Source organism: Bos mutus, chromosome 1 (assembly GCF_027580195.1).
Source record: "Bos mutus isolate GX-2022 chromosome 1, NWIPB_WYAK_1.1, whole genome shotgun sequence".
NCBI classification, from domain to species: domain Eukaryota; kingdom Metazoa; phylum Chordata; class Mammalia; order Artiodactyla; family Bovidae; genus Bos; species Bos mutus.
The window spans coordinates 41,822,457-41,843,814 of NC_091617.1; the positions used below are offsets into that span (position 1 = coordinate 41,822,457).

The 21,358-nt window shown below is 39.5% G+C and overlaps 2 protein-coding genes across 4 annotated transcripts; one reads left to right on the forward strand and one right to left on the reverse strand.

Moving 5' to 3' along the window:
- Positions 1 to 1,488: 1,488 nt before the first annotated feature.
- CLDND1 (claudin domain containing 1) lies at positions 1,489 to 8,850 on the reverse strand. 3 transcript variants are annotated; one of them, XM_014478559.2, is made up of 5 exons: positions 8,697 to 8,850; positions 6,986 to 7,295; positions 4,528 to 4,638; positions 3,008 to 3,145; positions 1,489 to 2,887 (listed from the first exon to the last, which is right to left on the reverse strand). In XM_014478559.2, the coding sequence occupies exons 2-5, from the start codon at positions 7,275 to 7,277 to the stop codon at positions 2,667 to 2,669; spliced, it is 762 nt and encodes a 253-aa protein (XP_014334045.1). In that variant the 5' UTR covers positions 7,278 to 7,295; positions 8,697 to 8,850; the 3' UTR covers positions 1,489 to 2,666. The 3 variants fall into 3 exon arrangements, with proteins under 3 accessions (XP_014334045.1, XP_070224254.1, XP_070224249.1); XM_070368153.1 differs by lacking the exon at positions 8,697 to 8,850 and adding an exon at positions 7,650 to 7,668; XM_070368148.1 differs by lacking the exon at positions 8,697 to 8,850 and adding an exon at positions 7,523 to 7,576.
- Positions 8,851 to 17,934: 9,084 nt separating this feature from the next.
- Positions 17,935 to 20,601, forward strand: GPR15 (G protein-coupled receptor 15). The gene has a single exon (XM_005896827.2). It carries the CDS (start codon positions 18,057 to 18,059, stop codon positions 19,143 to 19,145), a length of 1,089 nt encoding a protein of 362 aa, XP_005896889.1. The 5' UTR covers positions 17,935 to 18,056; the 3' UTR covers positions 19,146 to 20,601.
- The last annotated feature ends 757 nt before the right edge of the window (positions 20,602 to 21,358 follow it).

Consider the following 21,358-nt stretch of genomic DNA (forward strand, 5'->3'; position numbering starts at 1 on the left):
ACCCACTCCAGTGTTCTTGCCTGGAGAACCCCAGAGACAGGGGAGCCTGGTGGGCTGCCATCTACGGGGTCGCACAGAGTCGGACACGACTGAAGCGACTTAGCAGCAGCAGCATCACATTCTTTGCGACTGATTTTATGTATTAGTTTAATCAAAAACGGTTAAATATCAGTAATTTCCTATAGTTCCACCTGATTAGAATCATCAGATAGCTGCTGCTGCTGCTGCAGCTGCTAAGTCGCTTCAGTCGTGTCCGACCGTGTGACCCCATAGACGGCAGCCCACCAGGCTCCTCTGTCCCTGGGATTCTCCAGGCAAGAATACTGGAGTGGGTTGCTATTTCCTTCTCCAATGCATGCATGCATGCTAAGACACTTCAGTCATGCCCAACTCTGTGCAACCCTATGGACAGCAGCCCTCAGGCTCCTCTGTCCACAGGATTCTCTAGGCAAGAATACTGGAGTGGGTTGCCATTTCCTTCTCATTAGATAGCTGAAAACCTGTAATATTTATACATCAAGTGAAACAATCCAAGCCTTTGTATTCCAAAGAAAAAAGCCTTCGAAGGAGAGAATGACCTTAGCTACTCTGAAATACACTAAAACTACAACACATATTCAGTACCGGGGTTTATTAAGGAAGGAATCTACTGGTGAGGCTCAGGAGTTGGGTTCTGACTGAGCTTCCTCAGTGCACGTGAAAGATGGGTATTAGAGTAGCAGTTAGGTAACTCTGGGGTAACAAGAAGCAAAGATATTGTTTAAAACAAAAATCAAAAAATGTCATGTTGGTCATTAATTTAAAAATCCCATTCCCCAAAGAACGTTATGCTTGTTCACCTAGCTTTTGTACCATCCACAAAACGTGCTGAAAGGCAGTGAAACTTCAAGAGTTAGGAAGAGGCAGAAAACTGAGTAATCAGCCATTTCACAGGCAATAATCTACTGAAGAGTAACATTGGATTTAAGTCTGAAGCTAACTTAATTATTTTATATAGAACATAAACATCCACAGCCATTAAATGACTTTACGAAAACTAGCCATGTTGGGGCTTCCCTGGTGTCCAGTGGAAGTCCACTGGCTGACTTCAAGCAGCCAATCCACGGGGGAAGGGGTTCGATCCCTAGCAGGGGAACTAAGACCCCACGTGCCATGTGGCACTGCCAAAAGATAAAAAACAGGAACAAAAAACTAGCCACGTTAGCAATGATACATAATATTATCATAATACATGATAAGTATCATAATACATGATACTTTGAAAACAGGTCTTAAAACTGAAACATTAAAAAATTGTCTCATTTTCTAGTGGGGGTATCCCACATTTTCTAGAAGAAAAAAAAGAGACCCAAACAATAGACATAAAGACAGGCCTTCAGAGCAACAATGCACTTCCCTCAGAAAATCACAGTAATCCTCATTCAGAATCCTGTAGTGCTTTTTATCCTAAGGTACTGAAATTTAATCAACTCAGACACTATACACAACTCTGAGTCTCTTCTCATTTTTTATTTTTTAAAAAAGACAGATTTAGGATTTCGTAAGAAATTACTGTTACATTTTTTTTTTAATCTGTCAAGTACTACAGTAATGGAATAAATAAATAAGATTTTTTTTAAGTTCAATGTTTATAGACATATTTATAAAAAAATGACTGAATTAGAAGACATTAAATAATGCTGACACACCAGGAGGGGTTTAGGCAAGGAAAGGCACATCATTCCACCACAAGAGATAAAGACCAGTCGGAAGTTAATGACCAGCCAAAGCTTTAGGTCTTGTGGTAGTTTTCCTAGCTCTGGAGGGTCATTACGGTGGATCCTTCTTTATGGTACTTAGCTGAAATAAACAGCAGTTGGAAAATTTTACTTGGTGACCTCAATGTATCATTTAAAAGAAAGCACTCTTGTAATATGTCTGGTGTGTGAGGAGGGAAGGAACAAAAATCCAAAAAGGTTTGCTGATACTGGAAATCCTATTGACATATTAAAGATTTTTTTAAAAAAGGTAAAATAAGGTTAATCGTGTTGACTGGCTGAAATGGAATTTTTGTAGTTAACAAAGTTAAAATTCCACGTAAACACTCCCTTTCTTTTAAACAGACAGTGTACAGATAAAAAAACTGCAGTATTTCACTTCAGATGAAACTATATGCCAATATTTAGGGAAAAGGATCTTAGATGATTTCCTTATTTTAGATAGCCTAAGTCCTTGAAGACAGCACTATATCTCTGGCTGACAGCTGTCTACAATAGCAAAGCGAATATAAGTTTTGACAATGATAAGAGGTTTCCCAAAGAAACTGTAAACAGATACAGTTACATTACTGAAAAGTCTAATAGACGTTAGCAGAACTTGCTATGGGTCAACCTCCTACTACCAATTTTCCTCACAAATTTGTGCCAAGACTCTACCCATTTTTCTCTGTCTGGATTCTGAACCTAGATTAGTTTGACTAAAAGATGGAATCGCCCAGGTTCCATTTAAATTTTAGTTGTGTTGAGAAACAACTGTCTGCATGAATAAATAAAATGGGTTTTCAGGATAAAATGGTATATCCACACAAAAAAAGTTAAATTAAAAACAATTCAGGGGGAGGTAACGGACAATATTAATATAAAAAAAAAATCATAAAAATGGCAACTGTAAAGCAGGCAGCTTCCCACTCATGCCACACGATATGCCTTCATTAAGGTGTACTCTTTCCGGTTGGTATGAGCAGCCCAGATGAAGAGAGCAGAAGCCATGAACTGTAAGGGAGCTGACACGCAAGCCAGGCAGAAGGACCATCCGAATTCACCAGACACGTTCTCAGGCAGCTCCAGTTTCTGGTGGAGTAGTTCAATTCCAGCAACGTAACAACTCACTGAGCCCAGTGTACACAGACCTTGGAGGAAAATTTAGGAGAAAAAAAACAACATAGCTAGATAAGAGCACGATAAAAGGCAGTGACATGTGATCCCTAAGGCGACAAAGAGGTAAAACTAAGTTTGAAGAACAGACCCACCTGCAAGGAGATGGAGAATGCCTGTGGCGATGGTGGGATACAAGCTTCGGCAGATACAAGCACAAAGTCCAATCAAAGCCCCAAAGCACATCAAACCTAGACTAACAAAAGGTAAAAGGAACTGGCAACGCCAAAGATCTGATTTCAAAGGAGAGAGAGAGACAGAAATGAAATGTTACCATTTCAGTTTTCTCACAATGGCAATTTCTTTCATATTCTATTAGAACTTTTCTCAAAAAGGTGAGAATGGGGTACTTTGATATTGAGGCTTTTTTCCTAAAGCACATTGTTCAAAACAGTGCTAACTTTCTTCTGACAAAAGCAAAAAGACACTAATAGTTAACTATTACTGAGGGCTTCCTATGTATCAGGCACTGTTCTATACATGCTTTGTGTATTAAACCTCCCAACACCCCTATGAAGAAGGTACTATTACCTCCATTTTATAAATGAGGAAACTGAAAGAAGATAACTTGTACAAGGTAACACAGTAAGTGGAAGAACCAGACTGGAAGCAAAACCTTCTGGTTCTACATACATACTTAAGTCCTTATAGGATCTCAAGGCAGGAATAACAAGTAAATGAATAGTGATTATAAAAGACCTGTTAAAAGAATATACACAAAGCACAAAGCAGAGGATCTAGTATATACCAGGCACTCAAAAAATGGCAGTTTTAATTATCATAAAGTCCCTCAACAACATTGGGAAAAAAGCTGATGACTTTCCAAAGCACCCCGTTACCTTTTCAAACTATGTTAATTATTATCAATGTAGGAACATCAACTCTGAATCAAATTTTACCTTTTAGGGCTAGTTTTACTTTCTGGCACTACATCAACGTCTTTTTTCTAACTTCCCTTTAAACTCTGTTAGTAACAAACTTCCTATGCATTGACAATGCAAAATTGAATACTTGCCATTTATTCAACATCCCCTCTCATGAAACGGTCATTCTTCAGGGCAGGTTCCAGTAACTCTAATAGCCTAGAGACTAGGTCCAAATCTGAAGATAGTATTTCCCAGGCAGCCTGACCATCAAGGAACAGAATGCTCTTAATAAGCACTTTCATTTTTGACATCTACACTTTTGATACCACCACCTAAGACTAGATCAATAGTTTTGGGAGGCCTGACACTTAAGTTGACTCATGTAAAGCTTGCAGTCAACTTTTTTCACATATCCCTAGCTGAACACAGAAAAAATGAAGTGTTTAACTTAAATATAGACATTTATATTTATTCCTATAAATTTCCTCTTTAAACAGGCCTATTAATAACATCTTTTTGTGAGTATAGATTCTGTCACCCAGTGTATTAGCTGCTCAACTTCATATCTGCAATTTGTTAAGTACATATCTAACTTCTAAAATATATTATCAAGAGGACAGAGTTTGTTGGGATAACATTAAAGATCTTATTTCAAGTTGACACAATGTACAATGTCATCTTGTTCCAAAATCAGAGTTCAACAAAAGACATATAAAGTTATTTTCCTTTTTTCCCAACAAAGTACTCACAGGTCCGAAGCAGATCAATCCCACTATTGTGGTTTCCAGGCTCAACAAATTTCTCCATGAACTGCTCATTTAGTGTGAAACTCATGCATTTTGTGACCATATCAAATGACTCTGTAATAAGAAAAATGATTGCTTGTTGCATTTTTGCTTGTTTTACTTTTAAACATTTAACAAAAATCTGTAATTATTCTCTGAAATAAAAGGTGATGTGGAAAAATGTTCTCAGGAGAGCACCCTCTTTGGCCCTGAGTGACACACAGGACGGACTAATGCCCAAGAGACCAACAGTTCTCAGCCGCAGGTGTGACATAGGTACAGGAAGGCAAAAAAAAAAAAAAAGGAGTAAAATGAATGAGAATAGACAGTAAGATGACTATGAAGGAGGAGGGGACAAAGAATAAAATAGAAACTTTGATCCTTCTTCCCCAAACCTATTCCATCAGTCTTGTTCCCCATCTCAGGTAAACAATAATTTCATCCTTCTCATTCCTCAGACCAGAAACTTCATAGAGTCATTCTTGCCCATAAGCATTTCATCAGGAAATCCCACAGGCTCTACCTTCAACATTTATCTAGGATCAGGCACTGCGCTCAGTACTACCACCCTGATCTGAGGCGTAACCATCTTTCACATGAACTGGTTCAACAGCCTCTTAAGTCTCCTGGCTTCCGTCTTGCCCAGCCACCTGTCTGTTTTCAACACATCTGCCTAGGTGACCAGATTATCTTTGCTCTGCACAAAGCCCCACAATGGCTCCATCACACTCAGAGTAATATCCAAAGTCCTCATCACACCTACAGAATCCTGCCTGATTTGCCCTACTCCCACTCCCAGAATACATCTCTGACAGTCTACCCAACTCTCCCCAGCCCCCTCCCTTCCAGCCTAGGGAATTCCATGCTGGTTCTTGAGTATTTCAGGCATGCTCCCACCACAGGGCCCTTAGAGTTGTTCCGTCCATTCTAAATGAGTCTCATTTCCACAATTACCCACAGGGTCAACTCCTTCACCTTTATCAAGTCTTTACTCAAGTGGTGTTTTCCTGCTGCAGCCTATCCTGCCTTTACTATTGAAGAACATAACTTATATGCCCACCAACATCCCCTTCCCTATGTACTTTCAAATCCCCTTTATTTTACTCTATTTTTCATAGCACATCACCTTCTACTACATAATTATTTATTCTGTTGATACTGTTATACCTATTTGTTGTTTATTGCCAGTCAGCTCTTATTAGAATGTTAGCTCCCCAGGACTAGGGATTTTTGTTTTTTTCCTAACGTACACCTAGCTCCTAGGCCCTGAACATGAAAGTGTGCAATAAATATTTGTTGACTGAATAATAAATGATTGCTAAGATTAAAGTATCAAGTGTTCCTATGCTCTCATAAATAGAACTGAACATTTTAAATAAAATTCAACCAACTTTCACTCTTTCCGATCACTTTCTTTTTTGTATAAAATCACACTATGATCCTTCTGATGTACAGTATTTTGAGCCTGTTGTGCTGTGATTTGAATACAATGCTCCCCACCAACAGGCCAACAGAACTAGTCATAAATGGAAACAAATTTATAAAGCTGTTACTTGCAAAGAACTCTAAAGCTTCCATCTTAACAACTAGAAATTAAAAATTTTCAATGCTAAGAATGCTTACAAAATAAACCTGAGAGGTATTTCTTAATTTTTTTTTATTCTCATAATGCATATTTTTAACCTAAAAACTCCATCAAGATTGTTGTAAACAGGTCTTAAACAAGGAGATTTAAACACAGAGTTGGCCAAATTAAATCCTCAAGATTTAGAGGGCAAATGATAATATCTACTAAAACACAACTACATATAAATGACTATTAATTCATATGTGTTGACTTGATTTTGGATACTAGTACTTTTAACAATTACCAAGTATTTAAAATCTTCCAAAGTACTTTACTAATTATTTTCTCATGACATGTGTGAGATTAATACAACTATTTCAATGTGTGGTTAAATAAATACAAAGATTTAAAATGGCTTTCTCCAAGATAAGGACAGTTACTCATTCAACCAATATTAATGAGTACAATGGTAATTAATTAATGGAAACTGAGGAGAGAAGGTGATAGGGAAAAAGAAATACATAAGATTTATTTCTTTGGGAAGAGAAAGAACCCACAGACATTCTTGTACATAACTGGCCATCATCGTATCACTTTCTCTATTATTGAGTAGCCACTGCAGAAGATGCAAGAGATGTGAGCTCAATTCCTGGGTAGCGAAGAACACCTAGAGTAGGAAATGGGAACCCCCTCCAGTATTCTTGCCCAGAAAATACTATGGAGAGAGGAGCATGGCGGGCTACAGTCCACGGGGTCACAAAGAGTCGCCCACAATGCAGTGTGTGCGCGTGCACGCGCACACACACGCAAACACACACACACAAAGGAGACAAAAAGTTAAAATAAGACAAATACCTGTCCTTTCTGGCGGGCTATACCAGTACGTGTTTTGGGGTATAGTGATACACCGTCTCCACAATCCCACTGTGCCATTATATCGGAAAAGTGCATCACTGTAAGTCTTTTCATCTGCCTCATCACTAGCAAAGTCATTCCAGATGCTTTTGTTCAAATCGCTGGAATTTTCTTGAACTGGACTCCGATACTCATACCAGAAGTCTGTGCCAATTGAGGCTGCCATGTAGATGGTAGAAATGAGGCTAAGTACACAAGCAATTACAAACGCTGTAGCAAAACGGTTATCCATTCTGGCATTCAGACTGCTCTGTTTAGAAGTTGAAAGAGAAGAAAAGTTAGACTTCAAGGACAAGTACAGATTTTGAAAGGAATTACGTCAAAATCACCCTTTACCCTATTCCCCATCCCATGGCTCTTTAAAGTAATGTATAATCATTAATGAATTAAAAAAAAAAAAAAAGAAGCAAGCATGTTTTAAATTAAGTTCAAAACAAAACTCATTATCATGAAAGTACTTATTGAATGCTCACATACCCAGGATGCTACGGAGACAGAAGTCTTGTTCTCTAGTCTATCACCTGCACACTAAAACAGACAACACTGAAATGGACATACACATTACAGATACAAACAGCAGACATGCCCAAAGTCAGCAATGTACCTTGCATACATTTTTAATGACAGACTGCAGAGCATTAAGTGTTCTGGGTCTGAGTGTGAAAAAGGCATAGGAAAAGGAAGCAGAGGAAATCGGCTCCTCCCAGTTTCCTCTGAACAGGGAAATCTTTTAAAACAAGGTAAAGAAAGAGTAAGGAACTATTTAGAAGACAGCTGAAAATGTCTGTTAGCCCAGAGAGAAAGGTTGTTTCAGGCGCACGGAGGAGCAAAGAGAATAATAATATGCAGTAATGCTAGATACCAATCTGCCCCTAATCCATTAAAGCTAAGCCAAGCTCCCTTCCGCTGTCAAAGTCTTCACTCCTTCCTACCTACTCGCCCCGTTCCTTATACTTTTGAACCTTCTTATCTGCAAACTAAAAGATCCTCAGCCGGAAGGAAAACTCTGAATTAGGCAAATATTAACACTCCAAAGGCGTGGACTGGGCTGAATGGCAATAGTACATGGCCGCAACACAATGACTCAAGGCGGATCAAGCTGAGTCAAATACTGCAAATATATACCATGAACCGCGCCAAACACCTTAAAAAGGAGCTCGAAAACAAGCTCGCAAACTGGGGTTGCTGAGTTTGGAAAATGGCAAGTGACTCAGGAGAGATCAGAGCAATCACAATCGTTAACGATGATAACTCCAGAAGTTGGGTTTGTATTTTTATTTTTTTAATTCTTTTTCATCCTGATGCTCTCAAATGACCTTAAAAGGTCCCGAGCACCAGGAGCGGCGGTTCTCCCAGGCCGGACGCCTGGAGCTGTCACCTCGCGGGTCGCACCCTGGGGCTGGGGGTGGTCGAGACGAGCCGGCGGGCTCTGGGGCGGGGCAGCCCTGAGCGGTCCCCGGCCAGGGGGCCCAGATACCCGAGAAGGCCCCTCCCCGGAACAATCAGCCAAGGGAAAAGCCCGGCGATAACCCCCCACTCAGGACCCACACGGTCCGGGCCGCGCCCAGGGAGGGGGCCCCCTCTTCAAACTGCTGGAAACCTCGAACGACTACACGACCCCCGCCCAGCGACGTCGGCCCCGCTCACTCACCGCCCATCCTCCTGCTCCGCCAGCTTCGCCCTCAAGCTCAAACCACAGCACCCTACTCTCTCCGCGCCTCCTCTGACGCACTTCCCTGCAGAGCCCGCCCCCTCCATAACTCCCGCGCCTCCGCCTCCGCCTCCACCCCGGGCCGGGCCTGGCCCCGGAGCCGAGGGGACTTGTGGGAGTTGTAGGAGGGACAGAGGAAAAGCTGCGGGGGGCGGCAGACGGCATTCCTGGCGCTGGGCGCGGCGCATTGTGGGAGATGTAGTTCAGCTTCCGAGGTGCGCAGAAGGGAGGTCTGAGCCGATTGTTTCTTATATTTTACTACGAAGGTCCACCGAGTAAGGCGAGGTGTTTCGGGTCACTACGGATCATTAATTGTGACTAATGTGACTCAGATTTTTCCAGTTGTGCTTTCCCTACCACCACCCTAATTGTGAAACAACAATGCGATTATCCTTTTAAAATATTAACCCAATAATTTTAAAACTCTCCTACAGGCTCATTCCCATTGCACCAGGTAGTCTTTCTGGTTTTATGGCTTAAGTTTAGACTAAGAAGGATGTAACCTGACAGAGTCCCTTGGACTGCAAGGAGATCCATCCAACCAGTCAATCCTAAAGGAAATCAATCCTGAATATTCTTTGGAAGGACTGATGCTGAGCTTGAATCTCCAATACTTTAGCCACCTGATGTGAAGAACTGACTCATTTCCAAAGACCCTGATGCTGGGAAATATTGAAGGCGGGAGGAAAAGGGGAAGACAGAGGATAAGATGGTTGGATGGCATCACCGACTCAATGGACATGAGGTTAGTAAACTCAGGGAGTTGGTGCAATGGCACCCCACTCCAGTACTCTTGCCTGGAAAATCCCATGGACGGAGCAGCCTGGTAGGCTGCTGTCTGTGGGGTCACACAGAGTCGGACACTACTGAAGTGACTTAGCAGCAGCAGCAGCAGCAGCAGGGAATTGGTGATGGACAGGGAGGCCTGACATGCTGCAGTCCATGGGGGTCACAAAGAGTCTGACATAACTGAGAGACTGAACTGAACTGAACCTGACAGAAGGCATCCAAATAGAATGTAATGACATTCTTCAGGTTTCACATGATTTTTGGCTGCTTTCTCTTAAAGGCAAATGATGTTTTCTCTTTATTGTAGTAAAGCTTCCTTTTTAAATAAATTGGTTAAAATATTAATACTAAGTATCTCAGATATGTCAAAAAAGTGAATACTTTTTAAATTTAGTATGAAAAAGACTGAATTTTGGAGAACATTGCATTATGTGGATAAGGTCATGAATGACCTCAGAGATTGCAGGTGACTTTACCACAAGGGGCAGCAGAGGATGAGGTGTTTGGTTGGCATCATCTGCTCAGTGGACATGAATTTGAGCAAACTGGGGGAGATAGTGAAAAACAGGGAAGCCTGATGCTGAAGTCCATTGAGTCCAAAGAGTTGGACACAACTTAAGCGACTGAACAACAAGAAGTAGGGCACAGAGGCAACGAAAGGATTCTAAGCCTTCAAGTACTGCATAGAAATCCACAAACAAGAAACAGCGACGTCTCTTTAGTGACCCATGTGCACCCAAGAATGTGCTCTGAGAACAGCAAATGTCAGATTTCTCAACAGATACCTACAGAGACTGGACTTGCCAGGTGGCTCAATGGTAAAGAATCTGCATGCAATGCAGGAAATGTAGGTTCAATCCCTGGGTTGGGAACATACCCTAGAGAAGGAAATGGCAATCCATTCCAGTATTCATACCTGGGAAACCTCATGGACAGAGGAGCCTGACAAGCTACAGACCATGGAGTCTCAAAAGAGTCAGACTCAGCCTATGTACCAAACAACAACCTACAGAAACAGCCAACTCAAGGACCAGCAGGACTCTCAAACACTTCCTCATCCCCCAAATCCCTTTGAATTTGGCCACAGCACAGGGAAAAGGTAGGAGCCCCAATCTGATACTAAATTTCTACCACCCTGATAGACTGAAGGTGTATCATTTGTTTTTCTATTTTTAGCCTTATTTCTTTTGCCAGAATTGGTGAACTGATATTCACATCCAGTACATAATTAAAATAAGGTAATAGCCAAATATAATATTCAAAATTACCGGATTTTCATGTAGGATATCGGATCAAAGGAGAAGTTTGTTAGAGGTACCAACTAGAGAAAATGGTGGAGGTGCTCAGGCAAATTGTTAATGCATAATAAAACTCCTCAATGCATTTTTTCACCAGGAAATGTTTTCATCCACTGGCTTCATTAGAAATTCCCTACCTTCTTTCTCCAGTGAAATGGAACTATCTCTCTAGAGAAGTTACATGGTAAATAAAACCAGGTCAAAGAGAAGTTTGAAAAAGGAAAAGGAAGACACTGCCTCAGTTCACAAACAAGGAAACTGAGCCCAGGGAACAACTGACTTCAAGCTTGAATACTGGGGTGAGCTGACTAGTTTTGTGACATTAGAGAATTTACTTAATCTCTTTAAGTCTCAGTTTATTTTTATCTAAATTATGATGTTGACAATAGCACCTATTCCATGTGATCATTGTGAGAATTAAATGAGAAAATACATATAAAATACCCAGTCTAGAGCCTGGGGCATACTAGACAATTGCTAAACTATTAGTATTTGCAAATATTTGTTCAACACCTATAATCTTTGAATAGGGGGCAATATAAACACCTCTTTAAAGCTCTCAGTTCCCCTGGAGGCCGGAAGTAAGCCGTTTGTGTTGGTCCCTGCTCACTTCAGAAGGTTTAGCAACACTGTTTGTTGTTGTTTGTTGTTTAGTTGCTCAGTCGTGTCTGACTCTTTGTGACCCTAGCCCACCAGCTCCTGTGTCCATGGGATTTCCCAGGCAAGACCATTTCCAACCTCTGGACCAACTTCCAAATGGCTAAGAAGGATGCCAGGACCAGATTTTAGGCATCCTCGCTCAGCTTCACTCAGGAGATTCCCAGGCTGGGCTCATGGCATATGAAAGTCCTCATGATTCAGGAGATGGATGTATCTGGAGAGACCTTCAAAGGAGGATGACGCTTTCATCTATCAAATCTGCAGAATGCCTAGAAAACACAACACATTTCAGTCAGCAGTTTAGCATGGACCTGGGAGTGTCTGCACACTTGAGGTTGTGACCTTCCTGCCCACTCAGCCCAGAGGACTTGAACCACTCCATCACACCCAGTACCACCAAGCACACAACCATGTTTCTGGCCTATCTTTACATCTTGGGGTTTCTGTCTTCTATCTGTGCTTGCTGCTCATGTGAATAAGCAAAATAAATACTTAATAAATTCATGCAGTTAAATTTGTTTTCATTTCATACTGCACTGTTTGGGAAACGGTAGCTTGCCTGATGTATTTTCACATAAAGATGATTTAGTGCAACCAAGTACAGATTATGAAATTTATATTTAAAAGCAAAGTTGGGCTAGTCCTCTGGCTTAATTTGTTAAGGATGGTTCTAGTTTCAGCAAGAAAATATTGTAATTACACTCTACTTTAAATAAACCAAAAATCTAGTTATGTAGATATTATAACTTGTTTTTATTATGTGCTTACAAAAACAACTCTTTATGTGAGAATTCCCTCCAATACAAAACTCCCTAATACACTTAAATATTACTTTTAATTGTACTTTTTTAAGGAATTAAAAACTATATTAAGCAAAATATACATTCCTTATATTTTTCTCATATAGTTTTGTCCTGATTGTTTTCATTATGAACTTTGGAGTGCAGAAAGAAGGAAAATAGAAAAATATCAAGTTCTGGGCTCTAATCAATAATGATCCTCAAACAGATGTATCAATCTTTGAATTTCTTTGTACCAATTCACTATAGAACAATGCAAAGTTAATCAAGGACAAGGCAAATAAAAAGTGTGTCCAAAATAGCTCTTTCCTTTTAGTAATTCCTGTCAGATGTTACACAGAAGAACAAAACAAACTATAGCTGTTCAGATATCCATGTTTCTGAAGGACAGAGAATGGACCATGTGTAAATGAGAAGTTTAATTTGTCCTTTATTTTAAAATCATCAATGTGAATCTTTGGTAGATAACCTCTTTCTGGGCCCCAGTGTCCTCATTAGTTAAATGGTTGTACTAGATGATCACTAATGTCACTTAAAGCTGTATAATTTTATGAATCATAATTCTGCTAGAAGAAAATGGTTGCTATAGGTCCACAGAAGTGCAGTTTCACTGGAAAATGCATGTATTCTATACCTCCAGCTAAAGTAAAATACAAGACAGAGAGAGTGGGAAATGTAGATGGACAAAGAAAAAGGATGAAAGCTGCATGCATGCTGATTAGAAAAGATACAGCAGTTCAGACCTTTGCTATTTCAACAAAATCAGTAATGATGGAAAATGGAAGCTGTTGGAGAAGTTTGTGAAAAATACTTATTCATCGCAGATGATTCAAAACTCAAGCTAATTCAGTCAAGTTCTACAAACACTTATCGACCACCAATTGTATGCCAGAAAATATGCTTGGTACCAGAGACACCAGTGTAAATAAATACAGTTTTTGCTGTACACAGCCTAAACCCAGATTAAATCAACAATTATGAAGAAGCCTGAAGTGTAGGTACCTAGAATACTAAGGTACTACTGTTTAGGTAAATATGAGATACCAAGAGAGAAAAAAATCCAACAAATGAAGTTGGGGATAATAGCAAATAGGTGCCACTTAATTTGCACTAAATATTGCACTAAACTCTCCTGTCAGAATAAAAATAAATAAATAACTCAGTATAAACAGAGATTTTAAACTGGACTATTTAAATGGTCATACATGTTATGATACTCAAATAAGAAATGGACAAGCAAGTGTTTCTAACAAATGAATATACAATCACTTTATCTGATAAGATTTATCAAAAACAAATAGTTTGCTTCATGATCTTTGCCATTTACCCTGGGACAAATCAGTACAGCATATATGAAGAGATTTCTTTCTACTGGACCATCTGCTACGTAATCTAGTGAATCCTAACTAATATGGGGGTCAGAATGGTTGATAGAGAAGAAACAGAAGTAATATATCACAGTGCCAGTTGGGGTGGCTGTATTCACACAAAACCTCCAATCCACCCATGAAGCAGAGGCTGTAAGTCACAGGTATGGCTGAATGATGATAGTAGATCCACTCGGGCAGATGCCTCAGTGACAAAAACTTACTCTCTCTCCATTTTTAACATTTAAGTAAGTTCTGAACATATCTCAGGAATTAGGACACAGAGTAAGGGAGGGTTTAGAAGTCTAAATTAATTCCTAAAAATTTCTGAGATCCAGGCCAGAAGACTTCTAAGAAGTTCAAACTAAGAGGTGATTTTTAAACTTTTTAAAAAAATTAGCCAAAATAATAACAAACATAATGTATAAAGATGGTTAAGATCTGTGAATTACAACAGTGGCCCTAAACTTTAGTATATTTAAGAATCACTGCTGCTGCTGTTGCTAAGTTGCTTCAGTCATGTCCAACTCTGTGCGACCCCATAGATGGCAGCGCACCAGGCTCCCCCATCCCTCGGATTCTCCAGGCAAGAACACTGGAGTGGGTTACCATTTCCTTCTCCAATGCAGGAAAGTGAAAAGAGAAAGTGAAGTCGCTCAGTCATGTCCGACTCTTCACAACCCCATGGACTGTTGCCTACCAGGCTCCTCTGTCCATGGGATTTTCCAGGCAAGAGCACTGGAGTGGGGTGCCATTGCCTTCTCCGAGCCACTCCTAATGACTCTGATTCAATAGCTCTGGGACCAGGTTTAGAAAGCTACAGTTTAGTAGGTATCCCAGGGGACTCTGACATGAGTAATGTGGTCTAGCATCCACAAATTCAAAACAATGACTTTAAGGGGCCAAAAAAAAGACTACAGTTGGATAACTACTATAACCTTGAGGTAGCGGAATGATATCAGATGGTCTCTGCCTTTAAGTTGCTCATGATCAGCTCTGGAGGTCAGACACCAAAAAACTTACCATGTGAGATGAGGTAATAAGTAGTTTACAAGTAGCATTGTGAAAGGTCTTAGAACATACAAAGGTGTAGGCAATAATCTCTGTTATCAGAAAGGATGAGGGAGGGAGTATTTCTTTTCTGGAAAAATAATTCTTAAGAAGTGACATGTGTGCTGTAATTCAGTTACTGATATTTATAGCTTACTCTTTTTTATTTCTGGTCATCGCCTGTTCATACTGCCTTTTCATATGCTTATGGTGTCCAGTGTTGTTTTTGAGTTTTGGTCTATTTGGTTTCTTCATGTTTATTTCAAAGGGCGTTCAAGGTTAAAAATGATCATCATTCAGAACTTATTTAGAACTATGACCTCCCCTACTCTATCTAGTCAGCTTTTATCGTGGGTTCTGTCTTATAACAGCTTTATACTCTTTGAGTTATTAAAAGACCAGTACTATGCTGTTTGGGCTTCCCTGGTGGCTCAGCAGTAAAGAATTTGCCTGTACTGCCGGAGCTGCAGGAGACTCAGTTAGATCTCTCTGAGTCTGGAAGATCCCCTGGATGAGGGCATGGCAACCCAATCCAGTATTTTTGTCTGGAGAATCCCATGGACAGAGGAACCTGACAGAGGAGTCCTTAGGGTCACAGTTGGACATGACTGAAGCAACTTAGCATGCACGCTCACAGTATGCAATTTGTTCCCTTTTTTGGCTCAAAACAATTTTCTAACTCAAGTTCCAAGATACTGTTGATCTGTGGTGAGTATTCTCATACTGTAGCATTCTACCACTAATTACCATAATCCAAAGTGACTATATGATAAAGCAAATCATTTTGCCTACAGGTGCTTCAAAGTTTACTGAGGAAGTCAGACTTATTTGAGATAATTGACATCAGCAGGCCAACAAATTTGGAATGCTGAAAGAAAATTTAAGGCCTGAAGAATAAATGTACAGTTAAATGTGATCCTCTGGAGTATGAGCCTAAACTCTTTTCCATTGTTATAATTGTATGCAGAATTCCTGAGATATATCTAAAATTTGTTTAATATTTTAGGCCTACCATCAACATTATCTCTAAATAGCAGAACTTCTGGCTGAAGAATGTGAAATTCTAATAGTACAATTAACGTACATTTACAAGTAAACTTTAAAATATATATATATATAAAATTGCTTCTTTAATGCAAACACACACACACACAGTGTTTAAATACTTGAATATTTTACGTTTACCTCATCAATCCTTGTCAAGTAAACATTGTCCTACTTCAAACTCACAGACTGAGTTATTCTATTAAATATTTAAGGCTTGCCCAGTGGGAAAGATTTCTATCCCAGAAATGTCAAAAAGTTAATTAGCTATATCTCCTCTGCAGCCTATACTTAGGGAAGGATATGGCCTCCCACACTCCCTCAGGGACAACACAGAGCAGCCTAGGACACAAAAGAAAACAGACTGAGGCCCATAAATCAACTCCCTAGTGACTTTCTGGAGCTGCCCCAGATCAGGGGAGCCCTCCCCCTTCCCTGACCCAGACTACAGGCCTGAGACTGAATAGAATATGGCAATAGAACATGGCAGGAGGGAACCCAGCAGGCAGGATCGTTCTCTACAATGTGTTAATTAATTGTGGAAGAAACAAAAATTCAGTGGAAAGGACTTCGAATGTTTAGCAATTATATTTTCTTCTACGCAATAGTAATATCAACCCAAAACTGTAATTTTGAGGGTGACATGAGATGGAGGGACAGTGAGAAGGACACAAGAGTGTGAGGGAGCCTTGAGCTACTTCAGCCAGTAAAGAATTTAAACAGGAGTCAACTTCAGAATTTGTCGTGTTTTACTATGGTCTTCCTAAACAAAAGGGAACAGGTGAGAGAAAAATATGATAGAATCCTTCTGCTACTAGGCTGTCCCTCAAGTGTTTTGAATGAACCTCAAATCTTCCTTTTGTAGTGCTTTCCTTTTATACTGGCCACTGTATCGTAGTGTCAACTAATATATGGTTGTCTGTTGCCAAGTCAGTCATTCCAAAAGGGAAGTTCACTGATGTGTGGAGGCACTTATTGAAAAGTCAGAGTTCAGAAGCTAAAAAATCAGTCCTATCAAAGTGAAGTGTAAAAAAGAGTAGATCAGAGGGAATCTAGAGACCGGTGGAGGATAGTTATTTGAGGGTTCATAAGGAGAATTCCTTCAAGGATATTATTCAAGGATATTAATGCTAACAAAAGGAAACCACGTTTGTTGAATTACAGTAACAGAAAACAATGGAAAAATAGCAGTTTGTGCCTTCCAAACCTGTGTTTGTAAGCTACATAAATAACAACAGTGCCTGCAATTAAACCCCAATGAATTCATCCTTGCTAAATTATACTGGATCAAAGTAACATTTCCAAAACACCTACTAGGTGCAAGGTACTATGCTAATTGCAGTGAAAAACATTTTAAATAATAATAAAAATACAAGACGTGGTCCCAGCATTTTGGGTATTTTTTAAAACTTACTGAACAAGACAGGATCTGTTATGCATGAACTGAAAGAGCCAAATAAATGAGAAGAAATTAATTGGAATCATGTTTGCCATAGATGCAGACTGGTATGATTTGGGAAAATTTCAGTTTACTCTCCATGCAATGGAAGACTATTGAAAAGTCTTCATATTCCACCAATGATATGATTGAAAAGAGTACCTTGAGCATCACTACCTTAAAATTCTAAAAGTAAAACAGGATCTCGTATGTGAAACAGGAGGCTAGATCAAAAGGGTTCTCAATGTTAGAAAAGCAAAGATGTCTTTAAATTTAAGTAGGTAGGAGAAAAAAAGTTAATTCATCTCCTAACTTTTGAATTTAAAGAAATAAATTGAATACTTTGAAGAAAAAAGCCAAAGAGCACCTCAGTTTTCTGTGTGTGTATGTGTGCGTGTTAGTCGCTCACTCGTGCCTGGCTCTTGGCCGACCCCATGGGCTGTAGCCCACCAGGCTCCTCTGCCCATGGAATTCTCCAGGCAAGAGAATCCCTGGAGTGGTTGCCACGCGCTCCTCCAGGAGATATTCCTAACCCAGGTATTGAACCTGGGTCTTCTCCACTGCAGGCAGATTCTTCACCATCTGAGCCACCTCCTGGGCAAATGCAAATAAAGAAAACCATAACCACAACCACCCAACACCTATCAGGGTGGTGTTCCTTGTGGGCCCTTTCTGAGGATTGGTAGAAACTGTGTTTTTTAATCTCTGTTTTTATGCTTGTCCCAAGATCTTTTAAGGAAGGGGGTGGGGCAGGGGGAAGAGGCAGACGCTGTATAAAAGAAGCTGCCTTGAGAATATTCTAAAACACATACAAAAACTTCCTAGGTTAGGAAACTTACCAGATTTGGCAGCTGATGGACCCAGTGATGGACCCAGAAGCAACCACGGTTTATTTGGAATATCTCTTTGTTACGAGTCACAATCCTGATATTGAAGAGACCCACTCCCATGTTCCTTATACATCAGTCTTCCTTCCGGTCTTCTACACAGCTGTGTTCCTGATTGGAGTGTCTGGGAACCTCATTCTCATGAGTGCACTGCATTTCAAACGGGGCAGCCGAAGACTGATTGACATCTTTATCATCAACCTGGCTGCCTCCGACTTCATCTTCGTCATCACTTTGCCTCTCTGGGTGGATAAAGAAGCATCTCTGGGACTGTGGAGGACAGGCTCTTTCCTATGCAAAGGAAGCTCCTACGTGATCTCAGTCAACATGCACTGCAATGTCTTCTTGCTCACCTGTATGAGTGTGGACCGCTACCTGGCCATCGTGTGTCCAGCCGTATCCAGGAAAGTCAGGAGGAGAGACTGTGCCTATGCAGTCTGTGCCAGTGTCTGGTTTGTCTCCTGCCTCCTCGGGTTGCCTACCCTTCTGTCCAGGGAGCTTACCCTGATTGATGGTAAACCATACTGTGCAGAGGAGAGGGCCACTCCCGTCAAACTGACTTGGGCCCTGGTGGCCTTAATTTTTACATTTTTTGCCCCTTTGGTGAGCATTGTGTCCTGCTACTGTTGCATCACAAGGAAGCTGTGTGTCCATTACCAGCAGTCGGGAAAGCATAACAAAAAGCTGAGGAAATCCATAAAGATCATCTTTATCGTTGTGGCAGCCTTTGTTCTCTCCTGGCTGCCCTTCAATACTTTCAAACTCCTGGCTATTGTCTCTGGATTGCAGCAAGAACTCTACCTGTCCTCAGCTTTTCTCCAGCGGGGGATGGAGGTGTGCGGGCCCCTGGCATTTGCCAACAGCTGCGTCAACCCCTTCATTTACTATATCTTTGATGGCTACATCCGTCGGGCCATCGTGCGCTGCTTGTGCCCTTGCCTGAAGAACTATGACTTCGGGAGCAGCACTGAGACATCAGACCTCACGAAGGCTCTCTCCAACTTTATTCACGCAGAGGATTTTGCCAGAAAGAGGAAGAGGTCTGTGTCACTCTGAAAAGGACAGTGACATTTCAAGCTCTGTTGATGGGATTGAAGGGTTCATTTGTGCCCACGACAAAGAAAGAAGAAAAGTATTGCTAATAGTATTCATATTGCTTATGAATACAAAGAAGTGTTAATTTTTAAAGAGACATCTAGAAAGTCTCGGTGTTCATGGATATAATTAGGTTATATGCTGTTTTTTTGTTTTTTTTTTTTTGGTTTGAGCTGAATAGCCTTATTTGACCCTTGCCAGTCAAGTTCACTGGGCAAAATACAACTCTTCTAAGTCTTGAACTCTGAGATAAGGCTCTTGCTTGGACCAGTTCCTTTCTTCATGGGTGTTAATGCACATTCCAGCCTTTTCCTCTCTCAGGAAACTTGATCCACACCACCCTTCATACTGGGCTCCAGAGTGGACTGCATGTAAAGGATTCCACCCAGTTGTAACTGGTGAGAAATATGGTGACAATGCAGATAGTAAAAAACTGTAATATACCTGTGCTCAGTAATTACTTGTTCCTGAGTAATGAAGTCAGGTTCTGGCCTTAATCTTTGATCACGCTTAATTTGGTGATTCCATACCACCTTCCAACCTTATCTTTCACCCTATACCATTCACAGTGACTTTGGGCTGGTGAAACCTCATGGGGAAAAAATCATTCTGTATTGTGTTTATGATTTAGGACTTACTTTACCACTTGGTCTTAAAGAATATTTTGACATAGAATAAGCTTTGACTTTTGTTTTCCTTATAAGATATATTGGTTAAAATGTATCTCATTATAATGGTATAATAACTACTTTTCAATGAGGTTTTACTGTGCTCTTGTTTTCCTTTTAGCCTTTATAAATTAGGATATGATTTTGTTTTAATTACATGTTTTTAATTACCTAGTTATCTAGTTATCAAATAAAAATGTTACTACTACTATAATTGGAGGTCATCTAATGCTTAGCTACACCCTCATGCAGATTATCATTTTGTATTTTAATTAAAATGTTAATGCTGCACATTCCCTAGAGCATCATTTGCTTGGTGTATGTAATTTCACAATTTGATCTGATAATACAGGAAGACAGGATGCTCAGTATTCAGGTGAAGGGAAAAATCTGTAACAAAAATGTTACTGATATTTTATATGTAGTTTTTTGAAACTCAAAAACCTTCGAGAACTCGCTCAACTGATAAATATTTACTGAGCCAATTCATACCTATATTCCTTTCAAAACTTTGAAGTTAAAATGTAATTAGCAGCAACCACAAAAGACTTTGCAGCGGCAAGCCTACTATTGTAAATACCTTTTGATTCAAGATAAAGTAGTTTTTTTACCTCCACTGTTGACACAAATGAATTACTATTTTAGTTTTAAATGTTAGGTTTGAAAATCAGAGAAAGCTTCAAATCTTTTCAGAGACGACATAATTCAGGATCATCCTATGTACCTTAATATTAAGAGAAATCTCAAATATTGGGCATCTTCTTATAGTCTGTCTAGAAGTTTGGGTTTGATAAATTGGTTAATTTATTAATTTCTCTTAAACTTTTATTAAATAAAAATATAATTTCATTATAAAAGTGTTCATCTATGTTGTATTAATTGCTATTAACATATCAATTAACACTGATACCTAACAGTGTTTTAACAAATTATCATAGATATAGAAATAAAAAGACTGTAAATCATAAGAAATAAATTTTCTTGGAAAACTTCAAAAGTGAATTAAATAATTAAATTATTAATTAAAATTAATTAATTAATTTAATTAAAAATTAAATAAGTAAATAGATTGCCAAGCGTTAAGTAAAAACAAAATACAAGATATTTACTTTTCAGAAACAAATCAACAAAAGCACTGTAACTAATCAATGCCTTTGAGAAATGCTACCTTTAGAAAACAGCCCAGTCAATCAGCTGCAGTATTTGTTAGGAAATGAAAAAACCTGGGTTACTTGGTTTAACTTCACCTTTAATGTTGGGACATTGAACAAATCATTTTAATCTTTCATATCTAAATGTCATGGGTAATATCCATGCCCATAGTATCCTTAAGTTTAAGACTAATAAATACAAGTAAAAAGTTCCTTAAATATTAAAAAGTTATGTAAAATGATTGTTTCTATCATTAATTATTGAATGTTACATAAAAATTTCCAAACTAGATTATTAAATGACTCTTAATCATTTTCATTTAACAAATATTAGAGTTTATCTTACTTCTGTATC

Excerpts from the sequence above, each read along its gene's own strand:
- CLDND1 (XM_014478559.2), bottom strand. The coding sequence starts at position 7,277 with ATGGATAACCGTTTTGCTACAGCGTTTGTAATTGCTTGTGTACTTAGC. Across the intron at positions 3,146-4,527 it reads GATTGATCTGCTTCGGACCT|ATCTTTGGCGTTGCCAGTTC; the intron begins GTGAGTACTTTG and ends CTTTGAAATCAG. Across the intron at positions 2,888-3,007 it reads CATTCTCCATCTCCTTGCAG|GTCTGTGTACACTGGGCTCA; the intron begins GTGGGTCTGTTC and ends TTTTCCTCCAAG.
- GPR15 (XM_005896827.2), top strand. The coding sequence starts at position 18,057 with ATGGACCCAGTGATGGACCCAGAAGCAACCACGGTTTATTTGGAATAT.